General features: G+C 50.1%; 1 protein-coding gene and 1 long non-coding RNA gene across 2 annotated transcripts; both read right to left on the bottom strand.

Annotated features, from left to right (window-relative positions):
- Window positions 1-7,075: 7,075 nt before the first annotated feature.
- Window positions 7,076-9,563, bottom strand: LOC146403085 (uncharacterized). Its single transcript, XR_014845371.1, has 3 exons — window positions 9,463-9,563; window positions 8,394-8,643; window positions 7,076-8,309 (listed from the first exon to the last, which is right to left on the bottom strand). It is a non-coding gene; the product is annotated as an uncharacterized LOC146403085 (long non-coding RNA).
- Window positions 9,564-10,347: 784 nt separating this feature from the next.
- RTL6 (retrotransposon Gag like 6) lies at window positions 10,348-16,098 on the bottom strand. The gene is made up of 2 exons (XM_005663741.4): window positions 15,753-16,098; window positions 10,348-15,543 (listed from the first exon to the last, which is right to left on the bottom strand). Exon 2 carries the CDS (start codon window positions 15,237-15,239, stop codon window positions 14,520-14,522), a length of 720 nt encoding a protein of 239 aa, XP_005663798.1. The 5' UTR covers window positions 15,240-15,543; window positions 15,753-16,098; the 3' UTR covers window positions 10,348-14,519.
- Between the last annotated feature and the right edge of the window lie 6,836 nt (window positions 16,099-22,934).

The raw sequence follows: 22,934 nt of genomic DNA, 5'->3' as shown, positions 1-22,934 counted from the left end.
TAGGAGTTAAATCCATGAAGACCTGGGGGATATCTTTTTAACGCCTCAGAAAACATCAATTTCTCCTCCTCTGTCCTATAGCTCTTATCAAACACGAATGCTGACTGAGTCTTTTATCATATTACATGTTTCGGTTAGTCAAAGACTGATTTCTCTTTTCAGTTGTTCAGATAAATTTTCTTGTAACATTTCCTGCTGGTGTATTCCCTAACAGAGTTTTAAACTATTTTATAGTCCCCTCAGGAAAAAAAGAAGAAGATGCAGAAGCTGCTGGACCATCAGTCAGGGTGAGGCTTACAAAAAAGAGGGTTCACTATTTTAATTAAATGTTTTCGGCACAGGTGAACTCACGAATGTTCTTGTGACTTTGATCCAACATCATTGATCACTGGTTGACTCATGAGCATGAGTGTAAGCAGGAAACTCACACCCAGTAGAAATACAAATGGCTTTATATTTTCCAATAATCTTCTGGCCAAAAAAAATAAATAAATAAAAATAAAAAAAGCTATTTTAGGAGTTTGACTATGTGTTCAATAAAATATAAAACATAACTTCAGCCAAGTCAGGCACTCCCTTTGTAGCTCAGCAGGTTAAGAACCCAACATAGTGTCCTTGAGGATGCGGGTTCGATCCCTGGCCTCGCTCAGCAGGTTAAGGATCCATGGTGGCTGTGGCTGTGGCTGTGGTGGAGGCTGGCAGCTGCAGCTCCGATTCAGCCCCTGGCCTGGGAACCTCCATATGATGCAGGTGCGGCCCTAAAGATAATAATAATTATAATGCATTTTAAAATGCAAGTCAAGTGTAGGGAGTAGAAAATCACAAAAGAGCATCACCCCAACCTAACAATGAGAAAAAGCCGCAGATTCTTCAAAATTGCCACTTTTTCCTTGGGCCCCTGAAAGAGCTCAGATCACAAGGAAATGAAGGCGCGGGGCGGGGGGGTTCTTTTCTGTTTGGTTTGGTTGGTTTGGTTTGGTTTGGTTTGATGGGCCGCGCTTTGCCACAGAGATCTCCTAGGGAGGGGGGTTCTAAACAGTGGCAGTCCCCCCTGAGCTGAGATGGGACCACCAGTGGCTCTACCCTCAGCAGAGCTGGGAGGAAAGGGCCCCACAAAGACAGGTCAGGAGAAAAGAGCTAACACTTTCACAAGTGGCTGAGGCCCCAGACCCAGCGCAGCCCATGCTTACTCACTGGCTCTTATCCTTGGGCCCCAATCTGGTGACCACTAGGAACAGCGGGGACAGAAGGGGGGACAGGTGAGGGGCCCAGAGAAAGCTGTGCATCCTTTGGTACACACGCCTCCAAGGCAGCCTCCTTTCCCAGACCCTCCTCTTTATAAAAAGCAAAGCCTCCAGCCACGGGGAGGCGGGCGGAAGTCCTCCAACCACAGGGCAAAGGCAGCGCTGGAGAAGACAAGCAAAAGGCACCTGCCATCGTTTTATGGCAGCACCATCAAAAGCGCAAATTCAACCCAAAGTCAGAGGACAGAAGGGAAAGTCAAGATAAGAGCGCAGGGAAGTCTATCCAGTCTCTTGGGATAGAACACGATGAAAGATAATACAAGGAAAAGAAATCGTATACGTGTGACTGGGTCCCTATGCTGTACAGCAGAACCTGGCGCAACATGGTCAATCAACTCTAACCAAAACACAATGAAAGAGCAGAAATCAATCATATGGGAAGCAGACACATGAGGTAAGTCCATGAAATAAAAAACGGTACTTTGAGAGGATCAATAAAGTTGATAAATATCTAATCCGAATAAGCCCCCAAAAGGGACAAGATATTATGCAAAAAAAGAAGGCGAAACACTCGAGACCTTACAGACTTCAAAAAGAGAAAGACTATTATTGACAACTTTATGTGAATAAATTGACTGACTTTGAAAAAACGGACAAATCCCCCCCAAAAGACACAGGCTACCAACCCTCAAGAGAGGAGAAATAGATGGCTCATGAGACCCACCCATTTGCTGAAGAAACTGAGCTCGTTATCAAACACCTTATTATGACAAAAAAAAGAAAAAAAACCAAAACCCTCAAGGCCCAGATGGTTTCACTTCTAGCAAACAATTAAGGAAGAAATACTCTAATCTTTCACAAACGCTCTCAGAAAACAGACAGGGGAACAGCTCCCAGCCTGTTTTGTGAGGTGAGCGGAAGCTCTAATAACAGAGACCTTGCAGAAAAGAAAATTACAGACCCAAACCCCTGCTGATAATAAACACCGAAAGTACTTAAAATATGAGCAAAGCAAACGCACCCTTGTATGAAAAGGATAATGCTCAATTACCAAGATTCCTTCATCCCGAGAAGGCAGGATTGGTTCCTCACCTAAAAACAACCAGATGAATTCATCCTGTTAATGAAATAAAAGAGAAAAAAATATGACTGTTGAAGTCATGGGAAAAGCATTTAACAAAATTCAACCTTCATTCAGGATTTAAAAAAAAAAAAAAAAAAGAACTCTCCCAAACTGGGGATAGCTAGAAATCTTATGAATCGGTTAAAAGGCATATATGAGAAACCCGGTACTTAGCATCTTACCTAACTGTGGGTGGGGACCACGTACCCCAGAGATCGGCAATAAGGCAAGGCCACCCACCCTGTGACTTGTGTAACGCCGCCCTAGAAAGTCCTAGAAAGTCCTAGAGGCTGTGGAAAGCTGAGCTCAAGTTCCTTCTACTCCCACCATCCTACCTCCTACCTCGGAAGAGAGGAGCAAGAAAAATCAAAGCCATCCAGGATGAAATGACAGGTGTAAACTCTCTCTTTCTTCTTAGGGCCACACCTTCGGCATATGGAGGTTCCCAGGCTAGGGGATGAATCAGAGCTGCAGCTGCCGGCCTACACCACAGCCACGGCAACGCCGGATCCTTAACCCACTAAGCAAGGCCAGGGATCGAACCTGCATCCTCTTGGATGCTAGTCAGATTTGCTTCACTGAGCCATGACAGGAGCTCTGCAAACTCTCTCTATGCACAGACCTATGCTCGTGAGTCTGGCCCACCCTAAGGAGTCTGGGAAATAATCCCCAGTGCTAACATACAAATTTAGCAAAGTCACAGAATACCAGCAACTATGAAAATTAGTTTGGGTTTTATACATTAGCAACAAACGATTGCAAAATGAATTAAAAAAAAATCCAAAAAACCATTTGAAATAGTACCGAGAATCATAAAATCCTTCAGAACACATTCCCAAAAGATGTGTCAAGGCCACCAGCTAAAAATCTGCGGAGAAGACTTAAGGAAATTCTAAACAAAGTGAGCAACCAACCACATTCACGTATCGGAAGACTCAACATTATTAAAATGTCAGTTCCCAACCACTTTAATCTGGAGATTCAATTCCCTCCCAATCAGAGTCCCAGCAGGCCTCCTTAATAGAAATTGATGAAATGATGATAAAATTTATATGGAACGGCAAAGGACCCGAAATAGAGCTATGACAATGGAAACGTGCCCGTGAGCATTTGAAATGTGGTTATGGTGTCCAAGGAACTGCATCCTTCATTTTCCTTAATCTTAACGAATTTAAGCAGCCGCATGTGTCTAGCGAGTAGCTGGCTGCAGAGCGCAGACCTGGAGGAGCCACAGCGGCCCTGAAAAAGAACCTCGTGGCAGGATTGACCCTCCCCAAGTTCAAAGCTTACTACAGAGACACAGCCATCAGGACGCCGTGGCGCTGGCGTGGGAAGAGACAAACAAACCTAGGAAACAGAAGAAGGAGTACGGACTCTATTTGGTCGCTTGATTTAGAGTTGCCAAGGCAGTCCCTGGCGTGAAGGGACAGAACATCGTTCACCAAGTTATTCTAAAATGCACATCCGTGTGGGAAAAAGCCAAATCTCAGCCCTGTCTCCTGCCATGCACAAAATGTGTTTGATAAGCAGCAGAAGCCTACATGCAAAGCTGAAACAGAAAAGAATCTAAAGAAGAAGAGATAGAGGCGTTCCCGTCGTGGCGCATCAGAAACAAATCTGACTAGTATCCGTGAAGATGCGGGTTCGATCCCTGGCCTCACTCAGTGGATCAGGGATCCGGCATTGCCGTGAGCCGGGATGGAGGTCGCAGACGCGGCTCGGATCCAGCATGGCTGTGGCTGTGGTGTAGGCTGGCAGCTGTAGCTCTGATTCAGTCCCTAGCCTGGGATCTTCCATATGCCGTAGGTGCGGCCCTAAAAAGCCAAAAAAGAAAAGCAAAAAAAAAAAAAAAAGATACAGATGCAGTTATATATACATATAACTGAATCACTTCACTGTACACCCGAAGCTACTACAACATTGTAAATCAACTATATTTCGATCAAAAGTTAAAACGACAATTTTGGGGAAGGAATTAAGAGAAAATGTTTGTGTCTTGGGGACTGGCGTGTTCTTAGGGCTGGGAATTTTCTGGGCGGAGATGTTCTATATCTTGATAGGCACTTGGGTGACAGTGGCAGAGATATTTTTCAAAACTCCCCAGATCGTAAGCTTCAGATTGATGGTTTCACTGTGCGTGAATTAATCCCTCTGGTGCACGTAAAAAAAAGAGAACTGGAAACGAATATTGCCACCTAGTTAGGGACGAGCATGCTGAAGGGTTGGGGGGGGAAGTTTACTAATAGCTCGGATTCCTGTGTGGCTGTGGCGTAGGCTGGCGGCTACAGCTCCGATTAGACCCCTAGCCTGGGAACCTCCACATGCTGCGGGTGTGGCCCTAGAAAAGTCAAAAAAAAAAAAAAAAAAAAGGAATATAATGAACTCGTTTACCAGTTGTCAAAGAACCTTTTAAACAACCTGGTAAGACGGGTGTTGTATGGAGAAGGTAAAACTGTATGTTCACCGTCATCTCAAATCTGAAAAATGTACCTATTTCCTTGAGTCTAAAGCACGACTGCTTTTAAGACTAAACACAGATCTGAGTACCAACTTTTCCTCTTGGGACCATGGTCAAGTCTGAGTCTAAACCACCTGCACTCATTCGCTTAGGACTTTGCTCCACGTCGAGCCCTTGGAAAGGCCTTCTCAGACCCCAGCCTCCCTCCTCATACAAGATGCCTGTGGCTTCATCGCTCTTCTTCCCCTGGGAGAAAGGGGCGCGGGGGCAAAGCCTCTGATGTGTCCCCTGTTCCATCTTCAGCTTCTAGAATGGTCTCTGCAGACAGCAGGTGCACAGCTGTGTTACCGGGCTTGTTTTCTCCTTCAGATTCAAAAGCTTCCTCTAAACCCCTCCTGGCAATTGGCCTGCAAAGGGCCCCATGGCACTGACGCGGTTTTTCATGCCACGTACAGCGCCTTTAGAATTGAGAACGCCAGCGTTTTCTTTGTGTTTCCTGTTTTGTTATTTTATAGCTTGGTGAGTTTTTTTGTTTGTTTGTTTGTTTTTTAGAGCCGCACCCGTGGCATATGGAGGTTCCCAGGCTAGGGATCCAACGGGAGCCACAGCTGCTGGCCTAAACCACAGCCACAGCAACGTGGGATCCAAGTTGTGTCTGCAACCTACACCACTGCTCACGGCAACACTGGATCCTTAACCCTTGGAGTAAGGCCAGGGATGGAACCGGCAACCTCATGGTTCCCAGTCAGATTCATTAACTACTGCGCCACGACGGGAACTCCCTGGATTTTTCATTACTTTAAGTGAATTAAATGGAACTGGTTTACTGAGGCATCCTGACTCGTCAGGACTATAGATAGACCCCTTTTTATGTCTCCCAAACCCGAATCCAGTGGGGTCTGTTGAACCCCTATCGGCTACAGAGGCGGTCTCTCAACGATGTTCTGGCCACATTCCAAGGTTTCCTTCTCACTTTTGTCTGTGGAACAGTCTCTCGTTGCTTAAGACTAAGCCCTGTTTACTTCTGAAGAATGTTGGGCTCAGCCACAATTCGGGGGGGTGTCTTGCTCCCTCCCCCAGCGCTGGCCAGAGCTGTTTGGGGCCTCGGGGACTCAGGGACTCTGCTGGGTCTGAGAGGCTTTCTCTCTCTCGACTGGACCTCACTCTTGGCCAGGCCGTCTTGGTCCTTGTGTCTGGAGCACTCAGGGCAAGAGGGCTCAGGCTCCCGGCAAGGGGGTCGCCCCTCCGCCGCCCCAACGCAGGCTCCTGCCCCGACTGGGGCAACGCTGAGGGCTGACCCCACAGGCCCGCTCCGAGCCCCAGGCCCGCAGCCTTGTGTCCCCACCCTGCCATTTTCACTGTGTTTTCCAAGGTCATCTTGACCATAGAAGGCTGGGAAATGTACTCCAGCTTTGTGCCCAGAAAGAAGGAAAAAACAGGTTTGATAAAGAACCGGGCAGCCAGAGTTCCCATCGTGGCTCAGCGGGTAATGAACCCGACTAGTATCCATGAGGTCTTGGGTTCGATCCCTGGCCTCGATCAGTGGTTTAAGGATCCGGCTTTGCCGTGAGCTATGGTGTAGGCTCGGATCCAGCATTGCTTGTGGTGTAGGCCGGCAGCTGTAGCTCTGATTCGACCCCTAGCTTGGGAACCCCCATGTGCCAGGAATGCAGCCCTAAAAAGACAAAAAAAAAAAAAAAAAAAGACCCGGGCAGCCAAGGCAAGTTTTTGGTTCTGGTAGAGGCCATAGCTAAGACTCTTCAAGTGTGGGTGCTGACAGCCTTCAGAACAGACGCCTTCATTCTCATATTTGGGCCTTGGCTGCAACGGGGAACGCCCAGCTCAGTACCCTGCTACAGGGCAGGCCCAGAAATTAAATAACTTCCCTGACAGGAAGAGGCTTCCACGGAGCCTGGAGCCTGAGGTGGACTCTGGAAACTCACGGGCAGATCACGTGAACCTGCCGTCTTTGAAAATGCTCAGGTGTGGAGTTCCCGTTGTGGCTCAGCGGTAATGAACCCAACCAGTATCCATGAGGATGCAGGTTCGATCCCTGGCCTCGCTGAGGGGGTTAAGGATCTGGTGTTGCCATGGGCTATGGTGTAGGTCGCAGATGCAGCTTGGGTCCCGTGTTGCTCTGGCTGTGGTGCAGGCTGGCAGCTGCAGCTCCGACTTGACCCCTCAGCCTCAGACCTTCCATATGCTGTAGATGTGGCCCTAAGAAAAAGAAAAGAAAATGCTCAGATATGATTGAGAGAGTTGGCAGTTTTTATTGTGGTGGTTTTATTTGTGGTGCTTGGAGTGTGACCAGCAGGTTTCCAGGGACACAGAACCGTTCAGAATCCAGAAGATTCCCCAGCTACATCCTGATGCTCTGGACCCTGGGGAAGGACCGCTGGAAGAGGTGGTTTCAGGGCACAGCTCCGCACAGCGGGCTAAGCCAGGAGGCTAAGCGCGCGATGCGGGGGTTGACCAGTTACCCCGGGGTTTGGGGGTTGACCGTGGGTGGTACCTGGGAGCACAGGCTTCTCAGCCCCCAAAGTTCCCCCAGAGCAGTGAGAGGAGCCCAGCAGCAGAGACCAGGGTGAGGGAGGGGGAGCGCAGCCACAGGGCCCTAGAACCATGGGGGACAGTCATGGGGTCCCAACGGCATCCGGAGACAGAACAAGACAGAGCAGCGCTGGCTACTGAGCTCTATGGCCCAACCAGCAAGACCAAGGACCAAGTTCAAGTCAAGACCGAGAAATGGCTCTACCTGCTGTGTGACCAGGACAAGTCTCTTGCCCTCTCTGAGCCCATGTCCTCATCTGGCAAGGGGGGACCATGATGCTACCACCCCTTGGGCTTGGTGAGGGTCAGATGACACGGATGCAGCACCAACTAACACAGCCCGGACCACAGAGTAAACACTCAGAAGAGCTATCAGCTATGCTTCCCATGGAAATTGGGAGCAAGAGGAGGGTGTCAGGCATTGATGCCAAGTAAGGTTGATTGGAAAGTTCCAGAAACTGAAATAAGAGGAGGGCTTAAATTCAAAGTCTAAGCAGAAGGGACTGTCGGCCTCCAGTCCTCGGACGCAGACTCTGAGACAGAGCTCTGCTGGCAGGAAGCTGCCTGGTAGGGGCTCTTGGAGCAAGACCTGTGGGGGGAGGGGAGGAAGCAAGACTGGGGGAGGGAGACGCTGCATGGCAGTCACAAGCGCCTCTGTCAATTCCACGGAACGTTCTGGAGCTGGGATGGCCCTTCGGGACCGTCCCCCATGGACCAGTCCTTGGACGTGCGGTTCTGGGAAGGCGGTCTGGCCGTGGGTGGGATGATATCTTCATTTGAGAGCAAGGTTTGGAAGGAACCTCCGCTGAGAGCTACCCGCCACCAGTGCTCCCAGCGCGGGGAACACGAGGAGCTCAGCCTTGAAAGGAGATCTGGGGGGCCCCCAGCGTCTCTTCCAGGCGCCATCACCATCAACGGGACATGCTCCCAACGTCTGAAAAGTCCAAGGAAGCAAATGAAAGCTCAGCCCGACTGCCCCGTGCTCAGCAAATAAAAACATAGCTTTGGTCTTTCTTACATCTCAGCAGTGACTTCTCAGAAAATATACAGGAAACTGGTGACGGTTCACGATAGGATGGTGCTGCCAGTAGAGCCACTTGGTTAAAAGAAAAGAGAACCAAGTGGGAGTGGACCTTCTAGGGCTGCAGGTTGGCCTGGTGGACGCGCGGTCAGGACACAGACCGGAGACCCCAGGGAGCATCCGCTGCGCCGTCCTGGGGAACTGCTGACCTTGATTTGAGCAGCTCTTTTGCCAGGCCCTGGGCCACCTGCTGGGGACATGGAAGAATGAGACATCAGTGCTGCCTTCGAGGAACACACAGTCTCGTAACAACACAGGTGATGGCTTGTAATAGGCCTAAGCCTGGGGGCCCGGTTGCAGGAGGAGGGGAGGGGCGGGTGGAGGCACACAGCCAAGGCCCCCCTCCGCCGCCGAGTTAGTTGTTCCAGAAGGTTTCTCAGAGGAGGGACCTTTGCTCCTTGTCGTCGCATAGACTGGTGGACAGAGGAGGGAGGCAGGAAGAGGGCAGTGCTGGAAACAGAGCCTGGAAACGGTTTGGGAGCGTTTGAAGGCCCTGGTTGCCGAGCAGGTGCAGGATGGAGAAGGCAGGGAGCACACCAGCTTCCTGGCCTGGCAGCGACCTGGGTTGAGCCCCACTTGCTGAGATGGGCTCCCGGGGAGGCTTCAGGTCCACGGGCTGCAATCCCAGCAGGCTGGGTACCCAGGCTCAAGCTCACTCAGTCACTGAGGGTGGGCGGGACTTTTCCCAACACAAGACACAGACGAGGCAGCAGCCTAACCAGCTGGGACAGATTTTCACCCCTGATCCCAAACCAACCACCCGTGGTAGAGGGTGCTGGCTGAAACCCCAGGGCAAGGCCTCTTGCTGGCAGAAAGCAGTGGCCACCCCATCCTCCAAGGCGACAGCCTGCACACAACTTGCCAAAGCATCTCTGCCTTTCCAAGCTCTGCAACTGTCCTGGGATTTGGGGCAAATTTTACAATTAATTTTTATGTTCATCCGGTGAGAACAGCTAAGAAAACCCAAAGGGGAAGACCCCTCTAGACAGGAATGCAAGACACAGACCTGAAACCACTTAAAAAGGAGGGTCTGGGGAAATCAGTGCATCGCTAGGTAAAGTTGGCCCCACGCTAGATAAGATTCTCGGATAAGATGCAGGAAACATCTATCGATGAGAGAGAGAAAAAGACGTCAGTGGATGGTATCAGGATATCGGTTTAAATATTTGGGAAAAGTCAAGTTGGAGCCTCATCTGCAGGCCAGACTCATTCCAGAAATAACTTTAATTCCGGAGGGGCATGAAGACCTCAGGTTTAACACAGTGAGAAACCAAGACCAGTCAGAGGCGTTTGCGGGACGGCCTGTTCCGGTCTCTTCTCGGGGGAGGCAAGAGCCTTCCAGGCCTGGGAGGCACGACTGATTCCGTACAAACACGAAACTTCCCTGTGCCTTTCCCACTCGCCTGTCTTATGAGGGGACAGTGGAATTTTTCACACGTCCTTGCAAAAGATGAAAGGCAGAGGCAGGTGTCTGGCCCCAGCTGTCTTCCACGAAGCCAGACGTTGAAGAAATTTGCAAAACCGTGAAACAGTGCCACTCTTCCCGCTTTGCTTTTTTTTTTTTTTTTTTTTAGAAAAATTGTTTTCTTGAAACCATGCCATTTGTGTGGTCAGATAATGAGTTTGTGTTCAAAACAGCATTCTGAGCCATCCTGCACTTACTATGGTAAAGACTCATAAATCTATACAAACAAAAGCTCTTTGGGGTCTTAAAAGATTTTTAATGGTGCCAAAGGATTCTGGGACCAAAAGGTCTGGAGCAAGGGCCTTCGGCTAGAGGCGGGCACAGAGCCCGGTGAGTGGACGAGCTACATGTAAGGTTATTTCAGGAAAACAACACTTACAAAAATAGGTAAAATGCTGTCAACACATGCAGCCAATATGACACAGGACAGGTTAATATCTTTAATATAGAACAAGCTCATACAAATTTCTCAGACCCCAGAAAAGGACACTGACAATCCACAAAAGAAATACAACTGCTTAACATGAAAAGATGTTCTACTTTGGTAGAAACCAAAAAAAAAAAAGAAAGAAAAAGGCAAACTAAAATGCAATGCAATTTTCCCATGATCAGAGTAGCAAATATTCAGCCAGAATAGAATACTCAGTGCCGGCCCGATGGTAAACGGACATGTGTATCCTTGCTGGTGGCGGCGGAAATGGATACAAACATTTCCGGGAACAATTTGTCCATACGTGATGGGAGCCTCAGAGGCTTTCACATTCTTTAATCCAGCCATTCCGCCTCTGAGAATCTATCCTAAGGACGTAACGTGACACTGGGAAAAGCTTTATGGACAGATGTTCATCAATTTCTGATGGTGAAAAATTAGTAACAGCATTGGTGACCAAGCATTGGCACGAGCTGACGGAGGATACGGAGCCTTTTCAAAATAAAGTTAGTAACACGGGGATAAGTAGCCATAATGCAGAGGGAAAACAGCCACACAACAGGGCATCGTTAGGGAAGGTAGTACCACCATCGTGTTAAAACAAAAAGCAGAGAAACCATGATTGGGGGAGGGGGGAGACAGGAAGGAGACACCAAAGGTTAAAATTTCACTTTTTGCTTTCTATTACTTTATTTTCCAAAATGTCTATGATGTGTAGGTTGGCTTTGATCATGAAAAGAACAGGTGCACTGTTGCTTGTTTAGGGAGAGGAGTGAGTGATGTTCCAGCGAGGCGTCACCCCCACCGCCTCTGCTGCACCAGCCACCACACCCGACGTCGGGACCCGGAGGCTCAACCAGAGTCCTCAGCTCTGCTCACACGCACTGGGTGACGGAACCGTCCTGACCCCAACCTCCTCCCTACCCCGCAAGCTTCTGCGGCTGCCCCACCCTCGGCTCCACCTTCTCCAGTGTCCAATCCTGTGGTGTTACCTCCACGCCCCCAATCGAAGGCTTCCTGAGTGGAAGGGGTCTGTCCTACAGCTCCGGCTGCAAGACACTGGAGACACCTGCAAAGCTCTCTCCTCTCCCCCCCAAACTCCGCCCCCCCATCCCAGTACTTGCCCCCATGTGTGTCCTCTACCGCGGCCACAGGGCTTCCGCTCCCTTAAGATAACCTCTCCCCACATCTGTTCATTCTCCCGGAGGCGGAGCTGCCAGGACTGGGGTCCAGCAGGTGGTTGGCTCTGTCCCTCTAGACAACAGCAGCTTGTGCATCAGGAAAGTCTTACCTGCACCGCCACAGGCCTCCTGCACCCCCGTCACTCCGCACTCATGGTGCGCTCACCTGGGACCCACCAGACGGGTCTACGCTTCTTCCTAGGACCACCGGGAAGCTCTAGGACATGGAGGTAATCCCAAAGTTACACCATACTTTAGGCCAGGAAGTCACCCCTGCATCTAAATCTGATCTGATGCGCTCCTGCGCCACGACGCCTACTTACCAGACGGGGTACCGCACAGACCAGGAGTCACGAGACAGTCCAAATTATGTCAACACCATGAAAAACATACAACTTTCCTTCACATGCATGGCTTAACACTACTGCCTGTCCCTTTGGAAACTCAATACCTGTTCTTTTGTATTTAGAGAAGTATGTACAAAGCAGCTCCCCTCCCCCACCACCTTCTCCAGTCGAGCCTCCCAGTCACGTGGTCTCGCTCTGGGCTGCCCGGTGCTTGGGTCTCATCCTCTTGCGCTGGGGACCAGGGTGTCTTCCGCTAGAGCGCCCAGGGGGCTTCGTCCACACCCAATGTGGGGGGAACCCCGAGCCTCCAGTCTCCTCCGGTTTCCAAGGCTGCAGGGAGCGAAGCGAGCAGACAGCGGTGTCAACAGCACCAGTCCCCAGCGGGCAGCCGCAAGCACCGACAGGCACCAAATCGCCAAGGCAAATGGAGCTGGAGCAGCAGCCCGGGCCACGCGCAACCCAAGGGCAGGGGGCTGGGTCACGCATGCGGACAGGCGGCGTGGGCAGCCTCCGCCAGGGGATCGGGCTCTGGCCACGGGCAGCGGCACAGCTGGAAAATGCAGCGCAAATGCAAGCACAGTAGGACTTCCAAACGCCCCTCGAAGAGACCCAGGGGCCAGTGTGCTGGGTCTCCTCCCCTAGCCAGGCTGGGCCACGTGGGAAGCCTGCAGGGAGGGTGTCAGTTACCCTCGCAGGTTTCTTTTCTCCGGGGTCACTGTACCCTTCCCCTGAGGGCACCTCTACCTGGCGGGCAGACAGGACAGAACTGAGCAGCACGTGCCAGTCATCTGCCCCCTCCGCCAGAGGCCCCAGCCCCTAAGAGTGGCCCCACTGGGCACCCTCCCCAGCCTTACACCTAAAGAGCACCATGGTCCCGCCTGAACAGCCGTGGCTGCAACCCAGGGGGGGAGCCTGAAGCCTGTTTTCAGGCAGTTGTTCCGCAGGGCAACTGGGCTAACAGTTTATGACGAGTGGGTGGCAGTGCCCACGAACCCCCGCAACCACAGAGCATCCGTGACCTTGCTTCAGAGGCTGCTTCGGGGATGCAGTCACTTTCCCCAGCATCATCAAAACTCTTAGGAAGAGGGGATGGGCGCTCTGGGGATCCCAAGACACAGGTCTTTGGGTGGGTGCAGAGGCAGCTCCCCCGGCAGTCAAGCTGGGACCGGCGAGAACAGAGGCGGAGGAACCCGGGGTGAGACAGCCCATCCCCCCCAGTCCCGGCGGCCGTGCGGTGCGGTTCATTTGGCCTTGAAATATGGTGGGGGCATCACAGTCCAAAGGGCTCGGCCGCGTCTCAGAAAGTGACTCTGGGCATCCCTCCCCCCAAGGGGAAGTGCCAGCCACCCGCCGCTAAGAGGCAGAACTCCATCCTCACAAGGACATGAGCCCCAGCTCTGCGGTCACCGCATGAGGGCCGAGGCCGTCCGCAGCTCTTGTCCTTCAAGGATGCCAGCGAGGCCCTGGCTGGGGCTGCCAGAGGCAGACAGAGACCCCCTGACCTTAAGGACTTCGTGATGCATCCTTGAGGCGCGGCGGGGGGTGGGGGGGTGTCCCCAGCTCTAAGCCCATGTTTTCTTGGACAAAAGCTAGACATGTGATGGACAGCCCAGGCCTGGGGAGGGCATGCCACATGGAGGCCTAGAGACGACGTGTGTAGCCGAGGGGGCCAAGGTGAAGGCCACGTGTCCCCGGAAAGGAGACAGAACAGATTCCAAGCTAGACCCACCACCAGGTGATGTGGGGCAAGGAGGAGGGAGCACTGCACATGACGGCTGAGTGCCACCGGGGGCCAGGGCACCAAAGCGAGCCTCTGGAGCCCACCCTCCAGCCTGCTGGGGCTCAGGCAGGGACGGACTCCGATGGGCTGCCTGGAGTGACCCCAAGTCATAATGACCTTCTTAGCGGGCCAGTTCCAGATTCCCCCACATTCCCGGGGCCATCAGAGCACTAGCCATCAAAGTCAGCATGGACGAAGCCGCACCCCCGGGGGCCTCCCCCAAGGCTGCACAATCACTTCCCCAGTGGCAAAGTCACGGGCAGGGCACAGCCTGCCCCCCCAGGAATGCTGGAATTACATCCCAGCCGTGATCGCTTGGCCCCTGCCTGCTCCACTGAGCTCTGGCGGGGCTGGCAATGACCTACAGGCGGGAAGCCAGACTTCCTCTCCGGGTACCGCCATCAAGCCACCAGCCTGGCCACAGTGGCTTCTTTCTGTCATCGGTGAGCTCATCCTGGAGAACAGGGGGACGAGGTTTCGGGGAGCTGCCTCGGGACCTGCAGAGGGTGGAGCGGGAGCAGCTGTGCTGGGAAAGGTCGGCCCAGAGGGCCTGAAGCACACTGTGGGGTCAGCGAGACCTGGGAGCAGAGCTGTGGGCCACTAGAAGAGCTGGAATTGCAAGCACGAGGCGGGGACATGCAGGATGGGTCCAAAGCTAGCACGAAACACCGGGAAGCAAGGTGGGTCCGGAGGCGCCCAGGAATGATGGAGGGAGAGGTCCTTAGGGGAGAGGTCTGGAGAGGCAGGAAGGGGCGTCTTCCAACGAGGGCGATGCTATTAAGTGTGGTCATTTCTTCTACGCAGCAAACGGGGTATGCCACCGGGGTGGCTGCAGACGCGACCCGGGGGGTGGCCGATTCCTAAAGGTTCCGAGCTCGCGTGGGCAGGGCTGGAGCGGGACTGGTCCCGTTGGAGGCCGGGTGCACGGGGCAGGGCGCTGCGCCCGTGGCGGCCAGCTGGCGGCAGAGCGTCTGCCGTTCCCGCACCGCTCGATTGGAGGCCGAAGTCTTCCGGATTTGGGCGCGCCGGGCGTGCCGCAGCGGAGACTTGTAGGTTCTCCGCAACTCGGCCAGGAAGCCCTGATAGTTGTTCCGCAAAGGGCTGTCCGGTTGCATGTGCGGGATCGCCCACTTCTCCGCCTCGCCGGTGAGCCGCGACACGAGGAACGCCACGCGCTCGGCCTCACCTGGGAAGCGGGAGGCCTGGAAGATCATGAATCTGTCCATCTGCATCAAGAACCCCGCCAGCTGGCCCGGGTCGCCCGAGAAGGGCTCGGGCAGAGAGGTTGGAGGCGTGGTCATCGGCCGGGTCCCGCTGGAGGCAATGGCCGAGATGGGAGGGGTGATCTGCAGCGCCCCCGGAATGCGGGCCCTGGTGCGTAGCAAGGTCAGCTCAGCCATCACGCTCTCCAGCATGTTGGTGAGGTTGGCCTTCTCGGCCCGCAGGGTAGAGGCCTCCCGCCTCAGCGCAGAGTTGGTGAGACGCAGGGAGGTCAGCGTGTCGATGACATCATCCATCTGGGCATTGGTAGACGCCGCCGAGGCGGGGGTTTCGGCTTTGGATGTCTGGGGCTGGACCATGCTGCCCAGAGGTCAGCCAAAGGCTGAGACCGACCAAGTGCGAGAAGGGGTCTGGGTAACCCCGAACCTGAGAACCTGTGACGCTAAATTTGGGTGGAAACCAGGGAAAGGGTGGGGTTCAAGCCTCGGCGGCGAGGCTAAGAAGACCACACAAGGAGGCAGGGCAGACGGAGCGACGAGCACAGCCCGGGTCGGGCAGGGGGTGCAGGCCCTTGGGGACTCCCCAGCTCCGGATGTGGCTCCTCGATCGCCGCCCTCGCACGGCCACGGCCCGCTGCACGGGAGGGTGGACTTGTTCTCGGTCCTGAAGGATGAAAAAAACACGGATTAAAGGAGGTTTCGATGGCGGAAAGGGGACAGGAGGAAGGGACGAGGCGTGGGAGGGCCGCAGAGCAGGCGGCAGGGCGGCCGAAGTCCCCTCCCCGCGCGGGGCCCGGCGCCCACCTGGGGCAGAACAAAGGGCGGGTGCACCTGCTGCGGCGCCGGGGCCTGGGGCGGGCGGCGGGCGCGTACCTGGGTCTCCGCGGCTCCCTCCGCGGCTCCGTCTGCCGCGCCGGCCGCGACCAAGATGGCCCGATCGGGGGATGCGGGCAGGCCGATGAGTCACAGCGGCGGCGGCCCGCCGGAACTGCTTCCCGGTCAGGTCAGGCCGGGGCGGCCGGGGTGGGGGGTCGGGCAGAAGCGGCCTCCGACCGGAGCACGAGCGACCCGGGGCTGGGGTCTCGGGAGAGGGCGCGGCGCGGGCGGCCTAGGCGCGGGCGGGGCGGGCACGGCGGCGGCGGCGGCGGCGGCGGCGGCGGCGGCGGCAAGCGGGCCTCTAAGCAGGCCCGGCTGGTTGCCATGGAGACCACCGGCTCCCGCGCGCCCGAGGCCCCGCCCCGGAAGTGGCGCGCGCACCCCCGCCTCCCGGGCGGCTGGTCCCTGCCCTTGCGCAGCAGCCAATCAGTGATGACGTTGGTGACTGTTGTTTTGTTGTGATAGGTGCCTTCCTGTCTTTTAAATTTTTCCTGAGAGTGCTCTTAACTAAAGCCCTTTTTGTAGATGTTGTTATCGTTTTTCTAATGAAGCTTGCTTTTTATATTGTAACGTCAAGCCAATTCAATGTAACGTCAGGCAAATTCAATCTATATTCATTGTAGAAAATTTCGATATCGGAAAATTCTTTTTTAAAAGTTTGTATCGCTGTGTCCTTCCTCGTGAGAGAATAGTAACATTTCTGCCGTTCCATCCGGTCATTTTTCTATGATGTATTCTGTTACGAAATATTACTTATTGTACCTCGTGGTGTGTTTTGCAACCTTAATCGCACACTGAATTTTGAGCATTTTCCATTAAAGATATTTCAAAAGCAGGGTTTTCAATTACTGCCTATGTTCCAATGAAATCGTCTACCCACTAGTTTTTCGTTATGCCTCCTTCGACAGAGCTCTATCTTGTTTTCTGTGTAGAAGTTTTATAAACCACCCTGGTGTATAAATCTCAGCCTTTTCCTCTAACAGCTTCTCCAGGGAAATCGCAGAGTGAAATTACTGGGCCAAAGTGTATGAGATTTTGGACTCAGGAGCCGGATGCCTTTCTGGCTCGACCTTGAAGAGCTACTTCTAAAAGGTCGATTCCAGGCTGGAACTTGGCTGGAGAGAAAATACACCCCACCGTGCCAGTTTTTTGAGAACACTGTCTTTGAGGAGGCTGGCAGCCACTTGCACCCCTCTGTCAGGCCTGGGGCAGAGTCATCTTCACTGATGCCTTTGTGGATTCTGCTTCTTTAAGATGGAGATTGGGACATGACACTGTTAGTCCTTGGAAAGGGTGGTCTAGCTGTGCCCACAACTGTGCAAACCCCTGTGTAACAAAAGTTACACTTTTTGTGACCAGCTGAAAACATGTAGGACATAAGGCAAGAGGGGAAAGAAAGGAGAGGGTGTTTCTCCCACCTCACATTCAGGCAGGAGCTGCATTGATCCTGACTGAGGTTGGTGACTTCAAAAGCAGCAGTTGTCCTGTACCCTACTTCCCCTCACGTTTATTCCAACACACAGAGGAATCCACTTCTGTGACTCACCCCACCGGTTCCTCCGCTCTCAGGGCCTGGGTTGCTGCCCCACCCCCACCCCCTGGCTTTTTCAATACTGTTTACATTAATTTTGAGGCCAGCCGGATCCTCTCAATACTTTTTTTTTTTTCTTTTTAGAGCTGCACCTGTGGCATATGGAAGTTCTTGTGCTAGGGGTCAAATCAGACAGAGCTGCAGCTGCCAGCCTATGCCACAGCCACAGCGACGCGGGATGCAAGCTGCATCTGCAACCTGTACAGCACCTGTGGCAATGCCAGATCCTTAACCCACTGAGCAAGGCCAGGGATCGAACCCACATCCTCACGGACACTGTGTCAGTTTCTTAATGTGCTGAGCCCCAACAGAAACTCTCCCTCAATGCTTTTTATTGTATAGTTTATTGTTGTTTTGTGTGCATATGAGTAAAGTGTTTGCAGCAATTCTGGGTCTGGTTGCCACTCTACATCATAAATTCCCAAGCGCAGTGAATGAAAAATGAGCCCTGATTTGAGAAATGATAAAACATGAACTTGAAAGCATATATAATTTACTTGTATTTCATCTACTTTAAATAGGATATAAAGGGGCACCGCATAAAATAGAGCTAAATAAAAATTAAAATAAATATTAAAATAAGAATAACAAGCAGAGTATTTGGCTTCCAATCTAGATAATGCCACGATTCACACTGAGATGCTGCTCTCTCCTGCAAACACGGAACAGCAATAAACCAACCACACAAAGAAAGTATTGACAAGATCTGGCTGGGCTCAAAAGCGATGTAAACTCCACTGTGGTCCAGAAACACAAGATGCTGACTATTGACAAAGCCATGGGTCTGCTGGGCTCTGGGATCCCAAGGCATAATGGGGACACAAGGCTAGAAACAGAACCAGACTTCCTATTTGAAACCAGCAGAGAGAGGGGCCCTCCATAAGTCAAAGAGGAATCTGAAAAATCTGCTTCAACCATTTCGTGGGGCAACAGCTTCTGCGAAGGTGTGACCTTGGGATAAAGGAGAGCATCCAGTCTCATGCCTCCTGGTTGACAAGGAGACCCCAGAGCGCTAGGAACTGTGAACCAGCACCATCAACATAGAACACATCCCTGTACTGCAGACCAGGCACCACTGGGGTGTCCCCAAACTTCTAGACCGTGGGCCCCAAGAAAGTGGAGGGTTGAGTACACAAAGACGGGAAGAAAGTGAAAGACACCCTTTTACTCAAACTCAAGCCTAACAGTCAAAACTCTGAAGCCCATGAAGACATCTAATGCTAAGAAATATGGCCCCCAAGTCAGTAATCATAACACGAATTAACTCCAGATGAAACTAAAATAATAGAGCTGTCTGAAAAAAAAAAAAAGACTTTAAGCATATTTAGGATTCCCAAAGACAATAATGAAGGAATGACATTTGTGAAGAAAACAAACATTGGGGGGGTAAGGGAGGCAGAGATGTAGCAATGATGTGGCTATATGTCAAAGTACCTTTTAAAAAGAAATCTGGTCAGTTTCCCCTTCTGGCAAGATGGCGTAGGTTTCAGCAAAGCACAACTGAAATCAATTGGGGAGGGAAAAAGACTCAAAAAGCTGAACTAAAAAAAAAGAAGGCAGACTGGCCAAGTTGCATAGGACCCAAGGAGACACCGTGGTGGGTTCTGTGAGGGTTCTTTATATATCTCAGAGTTACAGCCAGAGAAGCTGGCAGCCTGGAAATGCCAATGGGTTCGAACCAAAAAAAGCTCTTTCAAAAAGCGTGCTCTCTCAAGCCAGAGAATGAGGAAAGAGACAGCATGAAGACAGAAAACTTTTAGAAAATAACCACTCTACTCCAGCCAAACACTGCAGAAAAAACTATGGCCTCACCACCACTTATGCCAGCAAAGGCTGAAGGAGGAGCCTAGAGTTCTACCCTTGCCGATCTAAAATGAGGTTTCCTACCCCAACCCCTAGCTGAGATGGTATTAGAGAAAGGCTGAAACTTCCCAAATTTGATGACATACATTAATCCGAACAGCCAAGAAAATCAACAAACTCCAAGTAAGACAAATTCAAACACCTAAAACACATCATCATTAAACTCTTTTTTTTTTTAATGGCCACACCCACAGCATTTGGAAGTTCCTGGGCCAGAGACTGAATCTGAGCTGCAGCTGCGACCTACTCCATACTCCACAGTTGCGGCAACACCAGATCCTTTAACCCACTCAGCCAGGCCAAGGATCAAATCCACACCTCCAAGGCAACCCGAACGGCTGCCTGCCATCAGATTCTTAACACACTGAACGACAGTGGGAACTCCTCATCATCAAACTCTTGAAAGTCAAAGACAAAGAGGGAATTTCAAAAGCAGCAAGAGAGAAGAAAGTGATTGTGTTTAAGGTGTCAGTTAAAGTAACAGCTTGTTTTTCAACAGAAACCCCATGAGAGCCAGAAGGCAATGGGAAGATAGATTCAAAATGCTGAAATAAAAAGGTTATTGACTAAGAATTCTATACCCAGCAAAACTATCTTTCAAAAATATAGGGAAGGAGTTTCTATCATGGCTCAGAAGTAACGAACCTGTCTAGTATGCATGAGGACCTGGGTTTGATCCCTGGCCTCTCTCAGTGGGTTAAGGATTTGGAATTGCTGTGAGCTGTGGTGTAGGTCACAGACATGGCTTGGATCTGGCATTGCTGAGGCTGTGGTGTAGGCTGGCAGCTACATCTCTAATTTGACCCCTAGCCTGGTAACTTCCATATGCCAAGGGTGCAGCCCTAAAAAAAAATAAAAATTAAAACTAAAAATTAAATAAAATGTAAACCAGGGAGTTCCCATCGTGGCACAGTGGTTAACGAATCTGACTAGAAACCATGAGGTTGCGGGTTCGATCCCTGCCCTTGCTCAGTGGGCTAAGGATCTCACATTACCATGAGCTGTAGTAGGTCGCAGACCCAGCTCGGATCTGGTGTGGCTGTGGCTTTGGCTGTGGCTGTGGTGTAGGCCAGCAGCTACAACTCTGATACCACCCCTAGCCTGGGAAACTCCTTATGCCATGAGTGTGGTCCTAAAAAGACCAAAAAAAAAAAAAAAAGAAATCTAAATTATATGAAAGAAGGAAGTAATGATGGAATAGAGGAACAACAACAACAAAAAAATAGCACTTATGAAAAAGAACAAAATGGTGCATGTAAATCCTTCCTTATCAATAATACATTGAATATAAATGGATTAAACATTCAAGTTGAAAGGTCAAGATTAGCAAAATGGATTTTTTAGATGACCCAAATCGATGCTATCCAGAAGAGACATATTTTTGATTCAAAGACACAAATGAGTTGAATAAAAGAATGAAAAATGATATGTATTCAAACTAACAAAGAGAAAACTAGAATGGCTATACCAATATCAGACAAAAGAGACTTTAAGACCAAACTGTTACTAGAGGGGGAAAAAAAAAGGATATTTTGTAGTAATAAAAGCTTCTATTTACCAAGACAGCAATTATGAGCATACATGCACCAGACAACAGAGCTTTCAATTTCAATATTTATCTACAAAGCTATTGTAATCAAGAATGGATGATCTGACATAGTTTAATGGAGTAGAATTGAAAGACCAGAAATAAATCCTAACATGGAGAGTCAATTTATTTCAAAGAGGGTGCCAAAACAATTTAATGACCAAAGAATAGCCTTTTCCGAGCCTGGATAGCCATAGCAAAGAATGAATTTATACCTCCTACCTTACAACCTTTACAAAAATTAACTCAAGTGAATCAAAGACCTAATTGCAAGAGCTAAAACTATAAAACTTTTAGAGGAAAACCTAGAGTTTTTCTTTGTGAGCTTGGATTGAGCAATAGTTTCTTAGCTATAGCACCAAAGTGCAAGCAACAGAAGAAAAAAATTGATAAGAGGAATTTTGCCAAAATTTAGAACTTTAATGTTTCAAAGGACACTCGCAAAGAAATGAAAAGATACCCTATAAAATTGGAGAAAACATTTGCAAATCCTGTAGCCGGCAAGGGCCTCATATCCAGCATATATAAAGAAGTTTTACAATTCAATAGTAAGAATGACAACCCCATTGTTGTTTTAATGGATAAAGTATTTGAAGAGACATTTCTCTGAAGAGGATACATAAATGGCCTCTCAGCACATGAAAAGATACCAATCACCCTTAGTCTTTAGGAAAATTCGAATGAGAACCTTAATGAGATATCACTTCACACCCCCAATATGGCTATAATCTAAAAGACAGACAATAACACATGGTGGTGAAGACATAGAAAAATTGGAGCCTTCATGCCTTGCTTATGGGTATGTAACAGGAGCTGCTACTGGGAAATGGTTTGGCAGTTTCTCACAGAGTGAAACACAGAATTTCTACATAACCTGGCAATTCCACTCCCAGGCATACGCCCAGGATAATTGAAAATATGTGCCTACATGAACACTTATGCATGAATGTTCACAGAAGCATTATTATAAATAGAAGCATTTATAAAGCATTTCTATAAATAGAAAATGCTAAAAAAAAAAAAAAAAGTGGAGCCAACCCACATGTTCCTCAATTGATGAATGGATCAATAAAATGTGGTATCATAGTACAATGGACTATTAATCAGCCATAAAAGGAGTGAAATACCCCCGTCCCGCAGGGCCATGGGGATACCAAAATCTGTGGGTGCTTAAGATCCTTATACAAAACGGCATAGAATTTGCATATAACCTATCTATATCCTCCTATACACTTTATTTTATTTTTCAAATAATGATTTTTATTTTTTCCACTATAGCTGGTTTACTCCTACACACTTTAAATTATCTCTAGATCCCTATAAGACCTAACACAATATAAATGCTATGTAAATAGTTGTAAAGCTAATGCAAACATTATGCAAAGAGGTGCCCACACACAGAAACTTCCAGTTTTGCTTTTTGGAACTTTCTGGAATTTTTTTGAATATTCTGGATCCCCGGTTGGTTGAATCCACAAACGCAGAACCCTTGGACACGGAGGGCTGTCTGTGCTGATATGTGCTCCTACATGGATGAACCTTGAAAGCATCATGCAAAGGGAAAGAAGTGAGACACAAGGACCACATATTGTATATTGTATTTATATGAAAAGGCTTCGATAAGCAGAGCCCTGGTTTCCAGGGTCTGGGGAAGAGGAAGGGAGAGTGACTGCTGGTGGGAGAGGGACAGGGTTTCTTTTGGGGTGACGAAAATGTCTGAAGATAGTGTTGATGGTGGCACACTATTGTACATATCCTAAAACCCACTAAATTGTATATTTTTTAAAAGAGAATGTTATAGAATGTGAATTACATCTTAGAAACATCAACTTTCATTCACGATCAAAACTCACCAAAAAATGAGCACGGAGGGGAGCTTCAACTAGATAGAGAGTTTCTGCAAAAACCCAATAGCTAACTTTATACTTAGCGATTAAGACTGAGCACTTTCCCCCCAAAACTCAAGGAGGGGGGGATAAAAGCCATGATGTTCCCTCTTATATTTTTATTCAATGTAGTCCTGGAAGTTCCAGCCAGAGCAATGAAGAAAGGGAAAAAGGAAATAAAAGACCTTCATGTTGGAAAGGAAGAAATAAAATTGTCCCTAGTCGTAGCTGGCATGATTCTCTATGTGGAA

Source organism: Sus scrofa, chromosome 5, assembly GCF_054392235.1.
Source record: "Sus scrofa isolate SSC_HxYL_T2T_F1_AM1 chromosome 5, Sscrofa_HxYL_maternal_Yorkshire_Landrace_v2.0, whole genome shotgun sequence".
Lineage (NCBI taxonomy): Eukaryota > Metazoa > Chordata > Mammalia > Artiodactyla > Suidae > Sus > Sus scrofa.
This window is presented reverse-complemented; position numbering and strand designations above follow the sequence as displayed.

Excerpts from the sequence above, each read along its gene's own strand:
- RTL6 (XM_005663741.4), bottom strand. The coding sequence starts at position 15,239 with ATGGTCCAGCCCCAGACATCCAAAGCCGAAACCCCCGCCTCGGCGGCG.